The 15,394-nt window shown below is 48.8% G+C and overlaps 1 protein-coding gene across 1 annotated transcript in view; it reads right to left on the bottom strand.

Moving 5' to 3' along the window:
- Window positions 1-6,502: 6,502 nt before the first annotated feature.
- Window positions 6,503-15,394, bottom strand: part of DPYSL5 (dihydropyrimidinase like 5) — an 84,377-nt gene continuing 75,485 nt past the window's right edge. Inside the window, exons 10-13 of the mRNA XM_065927215.1 lie at window positions 14,325-14,467; window positions 12,564-12,771; window positions 8,660-8,828; window positions 6,503-6,606 (exon numbers count right to left, since the gene is read on the bottom strand). Coding sequence (XP_065783287.1) covers window positions 6,521-6,606; window positions 8,660-8,828; window positions 12,564-12,771; window positions 14,325-14,467 — 606 coding nt within the window. The 3' untranslated portion in view covers window positions 6,503-6,520. The remainder of the gene's footprint in view (window positions 6,607-8,659; window positions 8,829-12,563; window positions 12,772-14,324; window positions 14,468-15,394) is intronic.

The following is a 15,394-nucleotide window of genomic DNA, read 5'->3' as shown; positions in this document are numbered from 1 at the left end:
TTGGCTTAAAGTTCAACATTCAGAAAACTAAGATCATGGCATCCGGTTCCATCACTTCATGGCAAATAGATGGAACAGTGGAACAGTGGCAGACTTTATTTTTTTGGGCTCCAAAAAAATACTGCAGATGGTGACTGCAGCCATGAAATAAAAAGACACTTACTCCTTGGAAGGAAAGTTATGACCAACCTAGACAGCATATTAAAAACAGAGATACTACTTTGCCAACAAAGGTCTGTCTAGTCAAGGCTATGGTTTTTCCAGTAGTCATGTATGGATGTGAGAGTTGGACTATAAAGAAAGCTGAGTGCAGAAGAATTGATGCTTCTGAACTGTGGTGTTGGAGAAGACTCTTGAGAGTCCCTTGGACTGCAAGGAGATCCAACCAGTCCATCTTAAAGCAGATCAGTCCTGTGTGTTCATTGGAAGGAGTGATGTTGAAGCTGAAACTCCAATATTTTGGCCACCTGATGGGAAGAGCTGATTCATTTGAAGAGACCCTGATGCTGGGAAAGATTGAAGACAGGAGGAGAAGGGGATGACAGAGGATGAGATGGTTGGATGGCATTACTGACTCAATGGACATGAGTTTGAGTAAACTCCGGGAGTTGGTGATGGACAGGGAGGCCTGGTGTGCAGATGTCCATGGGGTCGCAAAGAGTCAGAGATGACTGAGCGACTGACCTGAAAATGACTTCACAGATACTTGGTTGACAGATTGACTGGGGGCAGAATTCTAGGTTGGAAATTATTTTCCCTCAAAAGTTAGAAAACATACTCCAGGATCTTCCATCTTCTAGCATTTTGTTGACAAACCAGGTGACAGACATTCAATGTCCCATTCCTTGTGCGCAGCTAGTACCTTTCTCTTGCTAGCTCTTGAGGCATTCTTTAGAATGGAAGAAGTTCCATTCTTTAGAAAAGTCTTGATGATGTCTAGACACTCATACATCACGGGGGTGTGCACCTGAAACTAAAACAACTTTGTAAATCAACTATACTTCAATAAAATAAAAAAAAAAAGAGAGAATCTGCACATATTTGGATAGTTTATGTACTTGTAAGAGAAATTTTGGCTTATTAGAGTGAGCGCCCCAGAACTAACTTAAAATGTGTAACTTAAGACTTATGGGTTATATTGAAATCTTACTATGTTTATGCTTGGTAGAGAAATATCTAATAAACCTCTAAGCTCACTATATTTATCAGTATATTAAATTGGTAATAATCATTTAATACTTGGGAAAGTTACTTGGAAAGGAAGTAGAATTTTAAATGTAGTTTAAAATATAGTAAAGTAAAGTATTTAAGTTTATGAATTGACTCAAAGCCCCCTTAAAAGTAAGTGATAAAATTTGGTAGGCTTACAGCCTTTAATGGAATAATAAAGTCTATAAGCTAACCTGAAAAGCTTAGGAAGGTGCCCCCAAGCCTTCACCCTCTGCTATATCCACAGCCACTGAGGTCTCATGAGGTCTCCAAGCTGTGTGGAGCCTCAGGGCTTGTCGTAGAAAACTCTGGTCCTCAATCATGAAAAAGGACCCACTTTCCTTGCCCTGTCCCCCATCTTTCGGTGATGGAAAAACATTTGACTCATGACAAGCATTTTAATAGTCTAGTGTATAGGTATATGTAAGGTGACCATACAATTTTATTGTCCAAACCAAGACATATTTGAGAGTGAAAGAGGGCACTGTTAAGAATTATTCTGGGGGCAACAGACTTAAAACCTAGACAGATCCCTCTAGGTATTAATGTGTGGTTTGTAAATATATGAAGGCAAGCAAGTGAAGAACTCAGCTTCCATCTTTGTAAGATGTATCAAGTATCAACAAATGTTAGATCCTTTAATGTTTTACTGGAAAAGCACTAAGAACCCTTTCAAGTGTGTTATTAGCAACTATCAAATAACCTTTTATTAACTTAGAACAATGTCTACCCTCCCGGTGTATTGTGAGGTTTCTTCTTTGCGTCAGATGTCATGAGACTCTTTCTCCTTCACTAACTGCAAGGCAGTTCTGAGTGTTAGGTTGTACCTGTGTCTAAAAGTCAGCCTGTAATTGGAGTTAAGAATTTGAGGGTGACTGTTGCTTGACTGCTGGCTGGTTCAGGTTTCAAGTGCAGATTCTTATAAAGGACCAAGCCTTATTTTAAAGTCTGAATCTGTGGTCTTTTGTTTATCCACAACTGCAAAGAAGACCAGTGTCTTCCTGGTATCTTGTTTTGTTTTTTTCCTGTATGAACTTCCTGATACCATGCACATGGTCTGCCAAATGTGCAGCCATGCCATTTTTCATTCAGACACTTACACAAGGGATTTTTGGCATTTAATCACATTCTGGTGTGCTCCCATGTTATGGGGAAACAGATGTTTTGGCTTAGTACCATCCCAGCAACTCAGCATCCTTCACAAATCAGACAATGGTTATTTCCATCTGGCTCAGAAGCCCCAGTAGAACTTTTACGCACAGATCACTTCATTATTAACTGTAGTGCTCTGGGTGTTTCTTTAGGTCATGGGCTGCCTTATTTGCAGGAGAGCTGTGAAAGTGCCCCTGTAGCCAACTATTTCCCCATTCTACCTAGAATTCCCTCTTTAAGGCTTTATTTTGGAGGCTAAGAAATAAGTACAAGCGACCCCATAGTGGGCTTCCCAGGTGGCACTAGTGGTAAAGAACCCGCCTGCCAATGCAGGAGATATGAGATGTGGGTTTGGTCCCTGGGTTGGGAAGATTCCCTGGAGGAGGGCATGGCAATCCACTCCAGTATTCTTGCCTGGAAAATCCCATGGACAGAGAAGCCTGATGGGCTACAGTCCATGGGGTCGCAAAGAGTCAGGCATGACTGAAGAAGTGACTTAGCACGCACCCAAGACCCCATAGTACTGGTAGCAATAATTTCACTCAGTCTTTAGTGTGAAAGTGTTTGATCAGAGAAACCCCAAGCTCTGCCCGAGTTAGCCTTGATGCAGAGGGAAGGGTTTGAATGCACAGTGGGCTCAGTGGAGCCGGAGAGCAGCCTGAGAACTCCTCAGAGACACATTGGCCTCGCACAGTCCTTTGAAATGTGATTTTGTGAGTCCATGGTTCCAACAGCCAAGGGTTCCAATGTGAAGAGTAGGCTATGGTGTTCCAAAATGGTAGCCAAGAAAATAAGTGACCAATGGTGGGTGGGGAAAGTCTAGTCCAACCCCTTCTCCTGCCCTCCTTTTGTATCTAACATCTTCATCTAATTATTCCTGTTTCAGATAACTCAACCCAACCTTGTCTTGGGAAATTTGGCACCAAAAAACTTTGTTTTGTTCCCACCAGGAGAAAGGACTGATGGGATACTGAGGCTCCCATCTCTCAACATGTTGTTTTTTTTTTTTTGACCAGACTGCAAGGCATGTGGAACTTTTCTGACCAGGGGTCAAACCTGTGACTCTTGCAGTAGAAGTGCACGGTCTTAACCATTGGGCCACCAGGAAAGCTTTCAGTGTTTTTTTAATCTTCAAACTCTGTTCAGGCCTCCCAGTGAACTGCCATCTGCCATGCAACACAAGTAAAGAACAAAAGCTGAGTTTTTTTGCCATTTTTTTTAGTGGTTCAAGCCTCACCCCAGCCACTATGGAAGAAGAGGTCCTCCCACCAAACTCCCTCTTCTTTGAAGAAACACAACTGAGACCAAGCGAGAAGTAGCTATAGTTTAATACAAACCTGCACCAGAACACAACGAGTCGGGCTGTTTTGTGTTTGCCTCAATCGGGTGGCCAAAGCACAAGACCATGTGTCGTCCTGGGGTTGACACAATCTTAGCACCATGACGTTTATAGAGGAGTGAGGAAGTCACTTGGGTGCTGGGGTGTTCGAGGCTCCATCCCGACCCCAGGCTGTGCCCGCCGCCTGGGTAGCTGGAGGGGGTTTGGGTTTCCGAGTGGTTTCTGGGTCAGTATTGGAAAAGCCCTCATCTCGGCATTGCCTTGACCGAGACCTACTGTGGACTCCTAGCACTACACACACGCACACATACACACGCACACACAGTAGCACAATTTTCTGGTAACTTAACCCCACAAACCTAGAGAGCAGCTAAGGCAAGAACAACAGTATTTATTCAGCAAGTACAAGACCAAGTTTGAGAGCTGCATTCAGTGCAACCAGAGACCCTTTTCATTCCAACCAGGAGCCGGTGGGGCTGGTGATGGGGCTGGCTGGAACTCAGCACAGGGGCAGGGAATGGGTGACAGGGCTGACCTTTCATTCGGTTCCTTGAACCTCCTTCTGATTTTCATCTAGATGCTCCTGGGCAAGGGTGAGTCTATGTAAGGGTCGGGGGTGAATGAAGTGGAAGGCCTTCGACGGACCACACCAACAGGTGGTCTCCCAGAGCCACAGACCACGCATCTCTCGGGCGGAGGCACTCAGAGAAGGTAAAGCTTTCCTGGCCCAAGCAGGGATGCTCTGCCCGCTGGCTATCACCACTGCTTGGCTCTTTGGCATCTGCCCAAGGCCCATGACCCAGCAAGGGCTGAAAGGGATAAAGATGATGTGCACTGTACCAAGGGATCAGTGTCACGGTTTCCCAGGCTCAGATCCCTGCTGACTGTCCCCATGGCTACCACTCTCCATGAGTGCCTTTGCTGCCTCTGCTTGCTGGATGACCGTCTGGGTCCTCTCAGCCCCTAAGTGAGGAAGGGGAGCGTGAAGGGAGGGGTGAGGATGCGGAGGCAGCTCAAACCACATGGCAAGCCTCCAGCATGTAACTAGTTCTGGCTCAAATAGTGAATATGCATTAGTTTGTTTACAAGAAAAATCTATCTATCTGTGCAAAACAAAGCAGAATGCCTACTGAGGGAGTAAGTCATCTAGCTGGTTAAACTCTCAGGGGGGATCTGCAAGAGATGTCACTCCACTCCTTCTGTCCACTGCTGGGGTAGACAGCCAAGTTCTAAAAACGGCAGTCTGGACCGTTCTGGAGTCAGAAGGCCTGAGCTTTCTGGGCCACATCTGAGAAATGGGGAGAATAATGCATGCTTTGTGGTTGTGAGGAGCAATTGAGAACTCATACATGAGAGGGCTTTGAAAACATGAAGAGCACTGCAGAAATGTGCAGGGTATGAGCACCGGCCCAAGAGTCCAGGAGCCGCGTGTCAGCCCAGGTGCAATGTGACGTCACTCCCCAAGGGGGAACAAGGCTTAGCAAGGGCAGCCTCTAGTGTTTCCATGGAAACCTCCTGGAGTTTTGGAGGCAGGGAAGGCCCAGCTGAGAGGAGATGGAGACCACAAGCAGGTGAAGGCAAGGTGCTGACCACAGGAGCCCGCAGACCCTGTGTAGCGCTGTTGGCTATAGCCAGGTCCTACTGGCCTGGCCTCATACCTGGCATACAGCCAGCCTGCTCCCCCTATCACGCCACCCCCCGCCCCCCCTTAGCAGGCATGAGGCCTCTTGCCAATCACACAGGAGGAGCAACTGGGCCTCTGTACAGCAGGGGGATACCTACAGGCAGTTGTGTTTGTGTGTGGGGGGCTGGTTAGTGCTGGGAGTGACCAGGACCACACATGAGAAAGGCCACCTTGCTTCCTGAAGGTCTCTAGGGCCAGCATTCCGGGCACCCTCTCAGGATGCAGGAAACCAGGAGGGGAGGAGGGGACAGGAAGACTCCAGATAGAGAAAAGAAGGGCCCCGAGAGTCCAGTATCCCCCTCTGGCCCCTGTCCTTGGTGCCCTAGGCTGTCTGGTTGGTGGCGAAGCAGCATCTCTTAGGTCCACATCTATTCCTGTTTCTATGCTATGCTAGTGACACAAAGCACCGTCAGTTTTCACAGGATGCACGAACAAGTCAAACCAAACCACTGCGCAAACCAAACGTGCAAAACGAAATCATATACACGCGCCTGGCACCAGCCTCATGCCCGCCCGGCCAGCCCTTCTGAGCCTGGGACTGCCAGGATTCCGGGAGGAGGCAGCCAGCAAAGGGCGCAGCGTGTCCCAGCCACTCCCAAACAGGGGCAGGAGTTGAATTGGGAGAAACGGGAGGTCCTGGGGCACGGCTGGGATGCGAACACCTGTCTGCCTTGGGGAAAACGACCACGGGCCGAAGGGGATCGGGGAGGGGGTCCTTTTCTTTTAAAACACATCTGCTAAAGTGCTCTGGACAACTGGCGGGTCAGCCAGGGGCAGGGCACTGAGGGCGGGGTTGCCCAAGGCCAGCAGGGGGCGGGTGCGAGGGAGGGGCGGGGCCGGGCTCTATGCAAGTGGGTTCTGTGCATAGTATGGGCTTCCTGGGCCCCAGGGAAGCCCGCGGGGGCCGAGGCAGGAAAGGACTGCAGCAGGAGGAACACATCTCAAAGTGCCTGTTAGGGTTGGCTCGAAGCACAGTGAATCACGTGTCAGACATGGGGAGGGCCCCGGAGTCCCGGGGCCCCTCGGGTGGTGAGCTGTCCAGCGCGGCCTCTCCCGCCCCACCCCTGCAGCTGCGGCCGGAGGGCGTGGGGCTGGTGGCGTTGGTGCATCTTCACTTGGGGGGCTGGGCAGTGTCTTTACCAAATGCCGCTTGACCTGCCTCCGGGGGGAGCGAGGATCCGAGCCGAGGCTCGCTTTGGAACATGGTCATCGATCTGAGAACCTGGAAGGAAGGAAGCAGAGGGTGAGTTCCCCTGGGTAATAAAACCAGGTCCTCCCATGCTTAGATTTAATTTAACCCTCAACACAACACCATCCCATTTTACAGGTGGGAAGACTGAGGCTCAGGGAAGTTAACTTGCCTGCCTTGTCCCATAGTGTATGAATATGTAGAGCCTGTACTTGAACCCAGGTCTTCCTGATTGAGAGCCTCCACAGTTAACTTCACTGCCTTGCTACACCTGCCTTCACCACTCCCAGCCCTGGAGGTACCATCTCTTGTCAAGCACACAGACCATGGAGCCTCCTGTTAGCAAGTGGGCCTTTGTACATATGACTCAGTGAACAAGAGAGGGAGGAGGGGGCGCCGTTGTCTTGGAAAAACATAGAACAGCACCCCCAAAGGCCCCCACGTCTTGAAATCTCGAGGCTTAGAAAAGAAGTCGTGGTGCCCCAGGGAGTGCCATGGAACATTCTTCCGCCTGTCTCACAGCAGACAGGGTTTGAGGAAGGTGAGAGGCTGCCTAGTGTCTGCTGCACCTGAGAGCGGTTCTGTCCAGTCTTGGCTCTACCCGGACTTGGGTGGGAGCAGAAGCCAGGGGCTCGAGGGGACTGGCGCCTCTGAGGCCTGGCCGCTTCTCTTGGGGCTGACCCCTGCAGGAGGGGCCAGGCCCCGACAGCCGTGGGGAGCGACACCTCCTGGATTGGCCAGGCGGGGGCGCCCACGGACACTCCACTCGGCGGACCTCTTTCTGACTGCACTCCCGTCACTGGTGGGAGTTTTAACAGTGGCCCTCAGGGTGAGGGAGAAGTTATCTCTGTAGTGAGACTGGCTCTGAGATGATGGGGGAGGGGTGGGGAGAGGACCCCGCCCCCCCCCCCCCCCCCCAAAAAAAAAAGGCCGGTCAGCAACTCAGACAGGAGCCGCCTGAGCTGCTCTCAGCACACGGTTGGGCACAAAAGAAGCTCAGCGGCCAGCCGTGCCCCTTGGCAGCCCTAGGTTCAGCTCTTTGCCTTTCAGGTTAGGCCGGTTTGCGGCGGTGTCTCCCCGGCCCCAGGAGACGCCATGCTCTGTGCGGAGGCATGTGGATCTAGGTCCTCTCACCCTCTGGCCCCGGAACAGAGCCTGCAGAGCAGAGGCTAGGTCTGCATGCGGGCCAGTCCTGGAGGCCACTCAGCAAGACCCGGCCCTGACCCATTTTACGTGGGGCTCACGCTTTCCAGTTGAGAAGGAAATGGCACCCCACTCCAGTGTTCTTGCCTGGAGAGTCCCAGGGACGGGGGAACCTGGTGGGTACCGTCTCTGGGGTCGCACAGAGTTGGACACAACTGAAGCGACTTAGCAGCAGCAGCAGCAGCACGCTTTCCAGCAAAGCTGCTTGCAGGTCAGGGCCTCTTACGGGCCTCTCTGCCTGTTCTCCAGGGAGGCTTGCGGCTTATGCCCGCAATGATCCCCACCTTTAACTACCACTGAGCACCTGGGAGGCATGCGGCCATCAGCAATAAAGTCTCTAAGCATAGACACAGCCACACATTTCTGTTTGGTATATTCTATACAGGACAACTCCTGGCAAAAAAAGAAGGTGGCAGAGAAGCAAACAGGCTAAGATGAGGGAGGAGAGGGTATAAGGGAAACACCATGTCTTCCAGAGAGGCTGGTGAGGATGGGGTGGGAAACGGGGGTGCAGAACCATGTGGCACAGTTAACCCTTCTGAGCTCTGATCATCTCTAGGGGCACCCTAAGTGCCGGGCCCTCAAGATGTTTCAAGGGATGAAAACATTTGAACTTGGTAACCATGGGGCAAGCCCCAGAAGAGCCGTGGCCGGGTGGAGTGGCATGTACCTGTTGACTGGGAGAGCCCTCCTTTCCCATCCCCAGTATTTGTGTGTCTCTAACAGGGGACCCAGCACTCATCACCAGGCAGGGGATTGGAGATGGAGGGAGGAGGTGGAGTAAGCCCCCCACCTGGGTGGGACTCCTGGCCCCTCCGCCCATCTCCCTACACCCCACTGTCGTGGAGACCCAAGTGCCAGGCCAAGTGGCCCTTGCTCTTACCAGAAAGGCTGAAGCTGGATTCATGAAGGTCCCTCATGCCCCCGTGTCGGGTGACAGGCCGGGTTGGAGTGTCTGCCAGCGGCGTTCCCATCTCTTTTTTCCCAGGATGCACAATGACAGCTACATCCCCCAGGTAGGGCGTGCGGTCCACTCCCCTCACCTTTAAGGTCTAGTGATGGCAGAGAAAGAGAAAAAGGGAAAAGATGATACCATCAGAGCACGGACATGATCAACCACCAGGGCCAAAAACCACCACCACCAGAGCTTCCCTGATGGCTGATGAGAGTCTAGACACTGCCACTCTGTTCAGAACCCAAATTACTGCATGTGACAAAGCCTTCCTACATCTTGAGCCCAAGGGTAAAGAATCCTCTTGTACTTCCTAAACAGGGCATATGTGTGAGCATGTGCAGGTATGTGCATAAAGGAGATATCCACTGGCTCTCCCTTGACACCGCTTTCCAAAGCAGTAGGTAGGCTTTGGATATATTCAGCTTTAGAGAGCATCCCTCACATGGAGCAGTGATCCCTTCACTTGCCAGGCTCTCAAACTGTTGTTGTTCAGTCGCTAAGTCATGTCTAACTCTTGGCGACCCCATGGACTGCAGGATGCCAGGCTTTCCTGTCCTCTGCTCTCTTTTGAAGTTTGCTCAAATTCATTTCCATTGAGTTGGTGGTGCTATCCAACCATCTCATCCTCTGTCTCCCCCTTCTCCTTTTGCTTTCACTCTTTCCCAGCCTCTGGGTCTTTTCCAATGAGTCGGTTTCGCATCAGGTGGACAAAGTACTGGAGCTTTTACTGGGATCGATCTGACAACTTTGTAGGACTAGAGATAAATACAGCTGATTTGAAGATTAGAATTCCCCACTAGCAATAGTAGTTAATTTTGTACTTACAAAGGCAGTAGAATTAAGAGCCTATATTCTGCAACCAGACTGCCTATGTTTCACTCTCAGCTCTGTTACTTGGAAGCTGTGTGACCTTATCCAAGTTAAGTAAACTTTCTGTGCCTGTTTTCTGATTTGTAAGACTACAGAGTTGTTATGAGATCAAATGACATAGAACACGTAAAGCTCTGGCATATGGTGAGTGACACAAAAGTACCAGCAGTTGTTATTATTGCATAGGTCATTTATGGGGCTTTATCATTTTAAAGTGGTATTGTGAGAGTGTGTTGGAGTGTGTGCATAAGATCTGAAGGAGCAGCGTACATAATCTACACCCCAGGCACTCATCAGAGGCAGAACCTCAATCTCCTTGCTGCTCAATGCTTATTGAAAACCTTGTTGAGAGAAACAATAGATATGGGTGATTTCTGGAATGCTCCTCAGCTTACATATTCCTTTGTATTCTCCATCAGATCTGTAGTTGAGCTCAGCCCTCAGAATGTCAAAGCTGGTTTGGAGTGTTTTAGCCTTTACCAGGCTGCACTTTGGGGTCTGGGTGGTGTAGGTGGGAATATGGACTCGGTGAACCCTGGGTGAGTGACCTAGTCCCAACCCCAGGGCTGCTTTCTCCCCGAGGACCCTGCTCTATGGGGACTGCTTATTTATAATTTGGGGGAAATGAGGTTTTTCGCATACCTGTATTCTATTGCCTGCTCAGTCATTCACTTGTGTCCGACTCTTTGCGACCCCATGGAGGTGTCCCAGGCAAGAATACCAAAGTGAGTTGTCATTGCCTCCTGCAGGGGATCTTCTCCACCCAGAGAGCGAACTTGTGTCTTTTGCATCTCCTGCATTTTGGTGGATTCTTTACTGCTGAGCCACTGGGGAAGCCCAGCATTCTGTTACATAAGGGCTATACCGGAGAATAGGAAATAGAGATGGCTTTTTCTTGAGGACCTTACTTTGTCATTATGATAAGTGCTTTGGATAAAGGGACTCTGAGTTAAATTTATGTCAGCCATAAAAGCTGGGCTCTTTCACTGTGGCTGGTCCTCAGAGCAGCACAAACTGGTATCTGTCTGACATTTTTGTGAGGTTGGCTTTGTGAAGGGCTTCAAACACTTTCTCTGCCCTCTTTTGACCCTATTTCCTGACTAAAATGTCCTTTTTTTGGGAAAGTCACAGAACTGTTGACAGATTTTTTTTTTTAATTGAGATATAATTCACATACCATAAAACTCACCATTTAAAAGTATACAGTATAGTTGTGTTTAGTGTAATTCACAAGGTTGTGCCACCATCACCACTGTGTAAATTCAAAATATCTTCATCACCCCTCAAAAATCCCGATACCCATGAGCAGTCACTCCCATTCTCTCTGACCAGCCCTAGGCAACCGCTAGTCTATTTTCTGTCTATGGATTTGCTTCTTCTGGACATTTCCAACAAATGGAACCATATAATATGTGGTCTTTTGTGATTGGATTCTTTCACTTAGCATAATGTTTTTAAGGTTCATGCAATGTTGTATACAGATATTAGCACTCCATTCCATTGTATGGCTATATTAACATCACATTTTGTTTATTCAATAGTTGATGGGCATTTGAGTTGTTCCCACTTTTTGGCTATTATGAAAAAAATCCTGCTATCAACATTCATGGATAAGATTTTTTGCAGACATATATTTTCATTTCTCTTGAGGATGTCCATACCCAAGAAAGTAATTGCTGAGTTATTTTGGCAACTCTATAACTTTTTGGGAATCGCCAAACTGTTTTCCAAAATGGCTGCACCATTTTACATTGATTTTACAGTGAATGAGTGTTCCGATTTCTCTACATCATCACTGACACGTTTTCCATTTTCTTATTTTAAGTCATTGCCACCCTCTGTCAGGTGATCTTGTGTGTGAATGGATCGCTTTTCCACCTCTTTCTGGCACGTCCTCCAGATGTGGGCTGAAGCCTCCTGCCACTGTCCCTATCTGGGAAGCATAGTGGAGATGGGACCCTTCACCTACCTGAGAGATCCTGAGTCTGCCTTCAGATTGAATACTGGGATAACTACAGTCATGCTTTGTTTGGGTAGTTCAAGTCTGCTCCCCGAAAGAAGACCTGGATTGGGGCTGGGACTCCTAGGCCATTGGTCATGGTGTTTCTAAGAACACCCACCATTTCTGGACAGAATCTGGAGATAGCTAGGCAGCAGCATTTTGAACCATGATGATAGTACTTTCTGCCAGAGGGGAAACCACATGATGCTTCCACCTGTCAGTTTGTCAGACTTGCTCTTTTCTGATGATTTGGGTCCTCCACCATGAGGCCAGGGCTGCTATTGGTTCCCAGCACCTGGAGTTATCAGGAAGGCCAGGGCAGTGCTCAAAGATAAGGCTGGACAGTCAATCCCGGAGCAGTGAGGGAAGAGCCAGTTCTTTTGGGTGAAACTCTCCCCAGCGATCGGTATCCCTGGAGATGAGGAAGGAGCCTCGAGCTTCACTGAACAGCTGTGGTGCTAATGGAATCCAAGGACTGGGTGAAATTCTCAAGATAAGACCTCAAGCTACCCCCACATGGCAGTGAGCTATTCCAGACCTGCCCTGACCCCTTCAATGTTGGAGACTCAGCAAAGCCCACCCCCTCCACAGCAGACACAGGGCAATTGTGGGAGTTTGGGGAAACAGGATCTCCAGTGCAAATATGCTAACCCTGGCTAAGCAAGGAGCCCCCTGCCTTGAGGGACCACAAGAAGCCTGGGTGTCAGGAGTAGCTGTGAGCACCTCATAGTGTCCCCAGCTCCAAGGGACTTGGGGACTCTTCCCAATAAATTTTACTCTGTTACAGGAGATCCTTTTCTACTATTTTGATTGTTCCCAAAGCGACTATTCAGGCAATAGGATTCTGGTGGAAAAAACAGAGTGAGAACATCTTTGAGATTTACAGTAGTCATATAAGAAGTCACCAGCAGGGGTCTTCAACCCCTTCCCACATGTGTTCTCTCCTCTCCCTCACCATACCTTTTCTCTCTGGACCAGCTTCTTGTAGACAGTGTCTGGGAAGGATCGCAGGGGACAGAACTTGCCGGTGCCCTCAGCACACATGAAGACGCCGTTCTCGTACACGACCCGGCCTCGGCTGATGGTGACCAGCGGGACGCCGTGGCAACGCATGTTCTCGTACAGGTTGAAGTCTCCTCCCTGCACCTGGGTGCTGGCGGAGATGGTCCTGGTGGGAAGGCAGTGGCGGGAGAGAACGCTATAAGAGGAGGTAAAGATGTCACAGCTCAACGGAAGGGAAGGTGCTCAGGGGAAGAGGTGATGATGCTCAGTGGAAAGGAAGGACTCCCAAAGGCTAGAATGAATTACGTCACCACAAATTTATCTGTTGACGTCCCAGTCCCCAGTACCTCAGAAGGTGATTATATTCAGAGATAAGGCCTTTAAAGAACTAATTAAAGTGAGGTCATACAGGTGGGCCCTAATCCAATCAAATGGGTGTCTTTATAAGGGAAATCGAGACGTCAGAAGTGCATACACAGAGGAAGTGCCGTGTAGAGACACAGGGAAGAGATGACCTCTACAAACCAAGAGTCTCAGAATGAAATCAGCTCTGCTGACACCTTGATCTTGCCTTCAGGACTGTGAGAAAATGAATTTCTATTGTTCAAGCCTCCTGTCTGTGGTATTTTGTTATGGGAGCGCCCTAGCTGACTAACGTACTGGGCTACGCTCTAGGGGTCTTTCTGCCAACAGCAATCACTAACAGCCAGACCCACAAGAGCAACAGGGACCAGCCCCAGGCTGGATGCAGAATCTGACTTCTCAAGTGCCCTAATGGAGAAGCAGGGAAGGGATCTGGGCAAGGGGCTGGGTGGTGGTACACAGGGAGAACTTTTTCTGCCGTTCAACTTTTTAACCTTCAAAATCCCAGCACATTTTTGTCTTGTTCACTGTTAGCTTGTGCATCTAGAAAAGTGCTTGGCAAATGGTAGCACTTAACAGATATTTGTTGAGTGACTGAATGAAGTTTAGTATTAAAAAACTGGTCAAATCTCCTGAGTAAAGATGATGCCCTGTATCCTGCAGCTTGATAATTCCTGATGCATTTCATTTGTTCACTCAAGTTGTGTTCATAAATGCTGTGGGTGTCAAGTGCTGTGTGCTTGAGAGAATGCACACACACCCTCAATGAGGGAAGCAGAGGGTTGGTGGAAGAGTCTGGAACTGAGTGTCAGGACATCTGTCTGGTTCAGCCTCTTATTAGCTATGTGATATGGGGAGTCCCTCTACTCTCTGCTCTTGGTTTCTTCAGTGAGTGATACTCGCTCAATTGTGTCTGACTCTTTGTGATCCCATGGACTGTAGCCTGCCAGGCTCCTCTGTTCGTGGAATTCTCCAGGCAAGAATACTAGAGTGGGTTGCCATTTCCTTCTCCAAGTTTTTTCCGTAATAAAATGGAAGTAAGAACTCCAGCCTTGAGTGCTTCTCAGGGCTGTGAGATTAGCAAATAAGATCATTGATGTGATGCTGTTGTGAGAAACTGTAAAGTGCTCTGCACATGGAGCTTGCCCTGTAGCAAGTCTTCAGACCTTCTTGTTCACTATTGCATCCCTAGTGCTTGGACCATGGGAAACCCTCAAGTATTTGTTGAATTGAACACATCTCAGGGACATCCTGCTCTATGCTAGAAGTAGGGCAAAGATGATGCTTTGGAGTTCTATAACACGAGGTCCTTTAAAACCCCATCCTCCAGCCCTGGAGACAAGCAGCAGGCTTTACTTGGTGGCTTCAGGGTCCCACACCACCACGTCGGCATCAGCTCCAGGGATGATGCGGCCCTTTCGGGGATACAGGTTGAGAATCTTGGCTGCATTGGAACTGGTAACGGCCACAAAACGGTTCTCATCCATCTTTCCTCCAACCTGAAACATGGCCAAAGGGTCAGGTCAACCAAGGTCCTGTGTGTGTGCGCCTCACACTCCCTGTCACCGTTGTGTGCTTTTAGTTGGTCCGAACAATGGTGCTGAGAAGAACAATGCCATGGAATCATCTCGAATGAGACAATCTGCATGACTTGGTTCCCACGTGCTCATTTCCTCCTCTCTCCTGCTAGTAACAGAGGTGGGTGGGCCCTTCTTCCAAATAGTGGCTTTCTTGGGGCAAATCTACCTCTTGTTTGTAAAGGCAGATCTACTCATGTGCTCACTATGGATAAATTGGGAGCTTTCCTAGATCCACGAAGGGACATATATTCTTTGCTGGAAAGGCATCTTGTAGCCCCACCCACGAGTGCACCATGGACATTCTTTAAAGGCGATTCCTAGAACTTCCCTGGTGGTCTAGGTGTTAAGAATCGCCTCCAATGCAGGGGACATGAGTTTGATCCTTGGTTGGGGAACTAATATCCCACATGCTGCTAAGCAAATAAGCCTGTCCACCCCAACTAAAGAGAAACCTGTGAGCCACATTGAAAGATCCCAAGTGCCTCATCCAAAACTCGGCAAAGCCAAATAAATAAATAAATTTTAAAAAGAGATTCCTGAGCTGCCTCAGGGTCTTCCCTGAGCTGGTGGCTTAGCCTTGTGTATTTCAAATTTCTTCAGGCTCATCCCCTAAAACTGCATCTAATCTGTGATAGGTCAAGACCAAACTACTTATTCTTCAGGGGCAGAACAGGTAGTATTCAAATGAAGTCCTAGTCTCTGTCTTTACTATTGGACGAAAGATACCAAGATCCTTAAAGAAAGTTCATATCCCCTGGCCCAGAAATCCATTTCTAGGAATCTGTCCTCAGGAAACAATTAGAAATGCTGATATACACTCATGAACAAAGAAATTCTGTGCAGTGT

This window comes from Muntiacus reevesi, chromosome 3 (genome assembly GCF_963930625.1).
Source record: "Muntiacus reevesi chromosome 3, mMunRee1.1, whole genome shotgun sequence".
Classification (NCBI taxonomy): Eukaryota; Metazoa; Chordata; class Mammalia; order Artiodactyla; family Cervidae; genus Muntiacus; species Muntiacus reevesi.
Note: the sequence above shows the minus strand (reverse complement) of the source record. Positions and strands in the feature narration are given on the sequence as shown.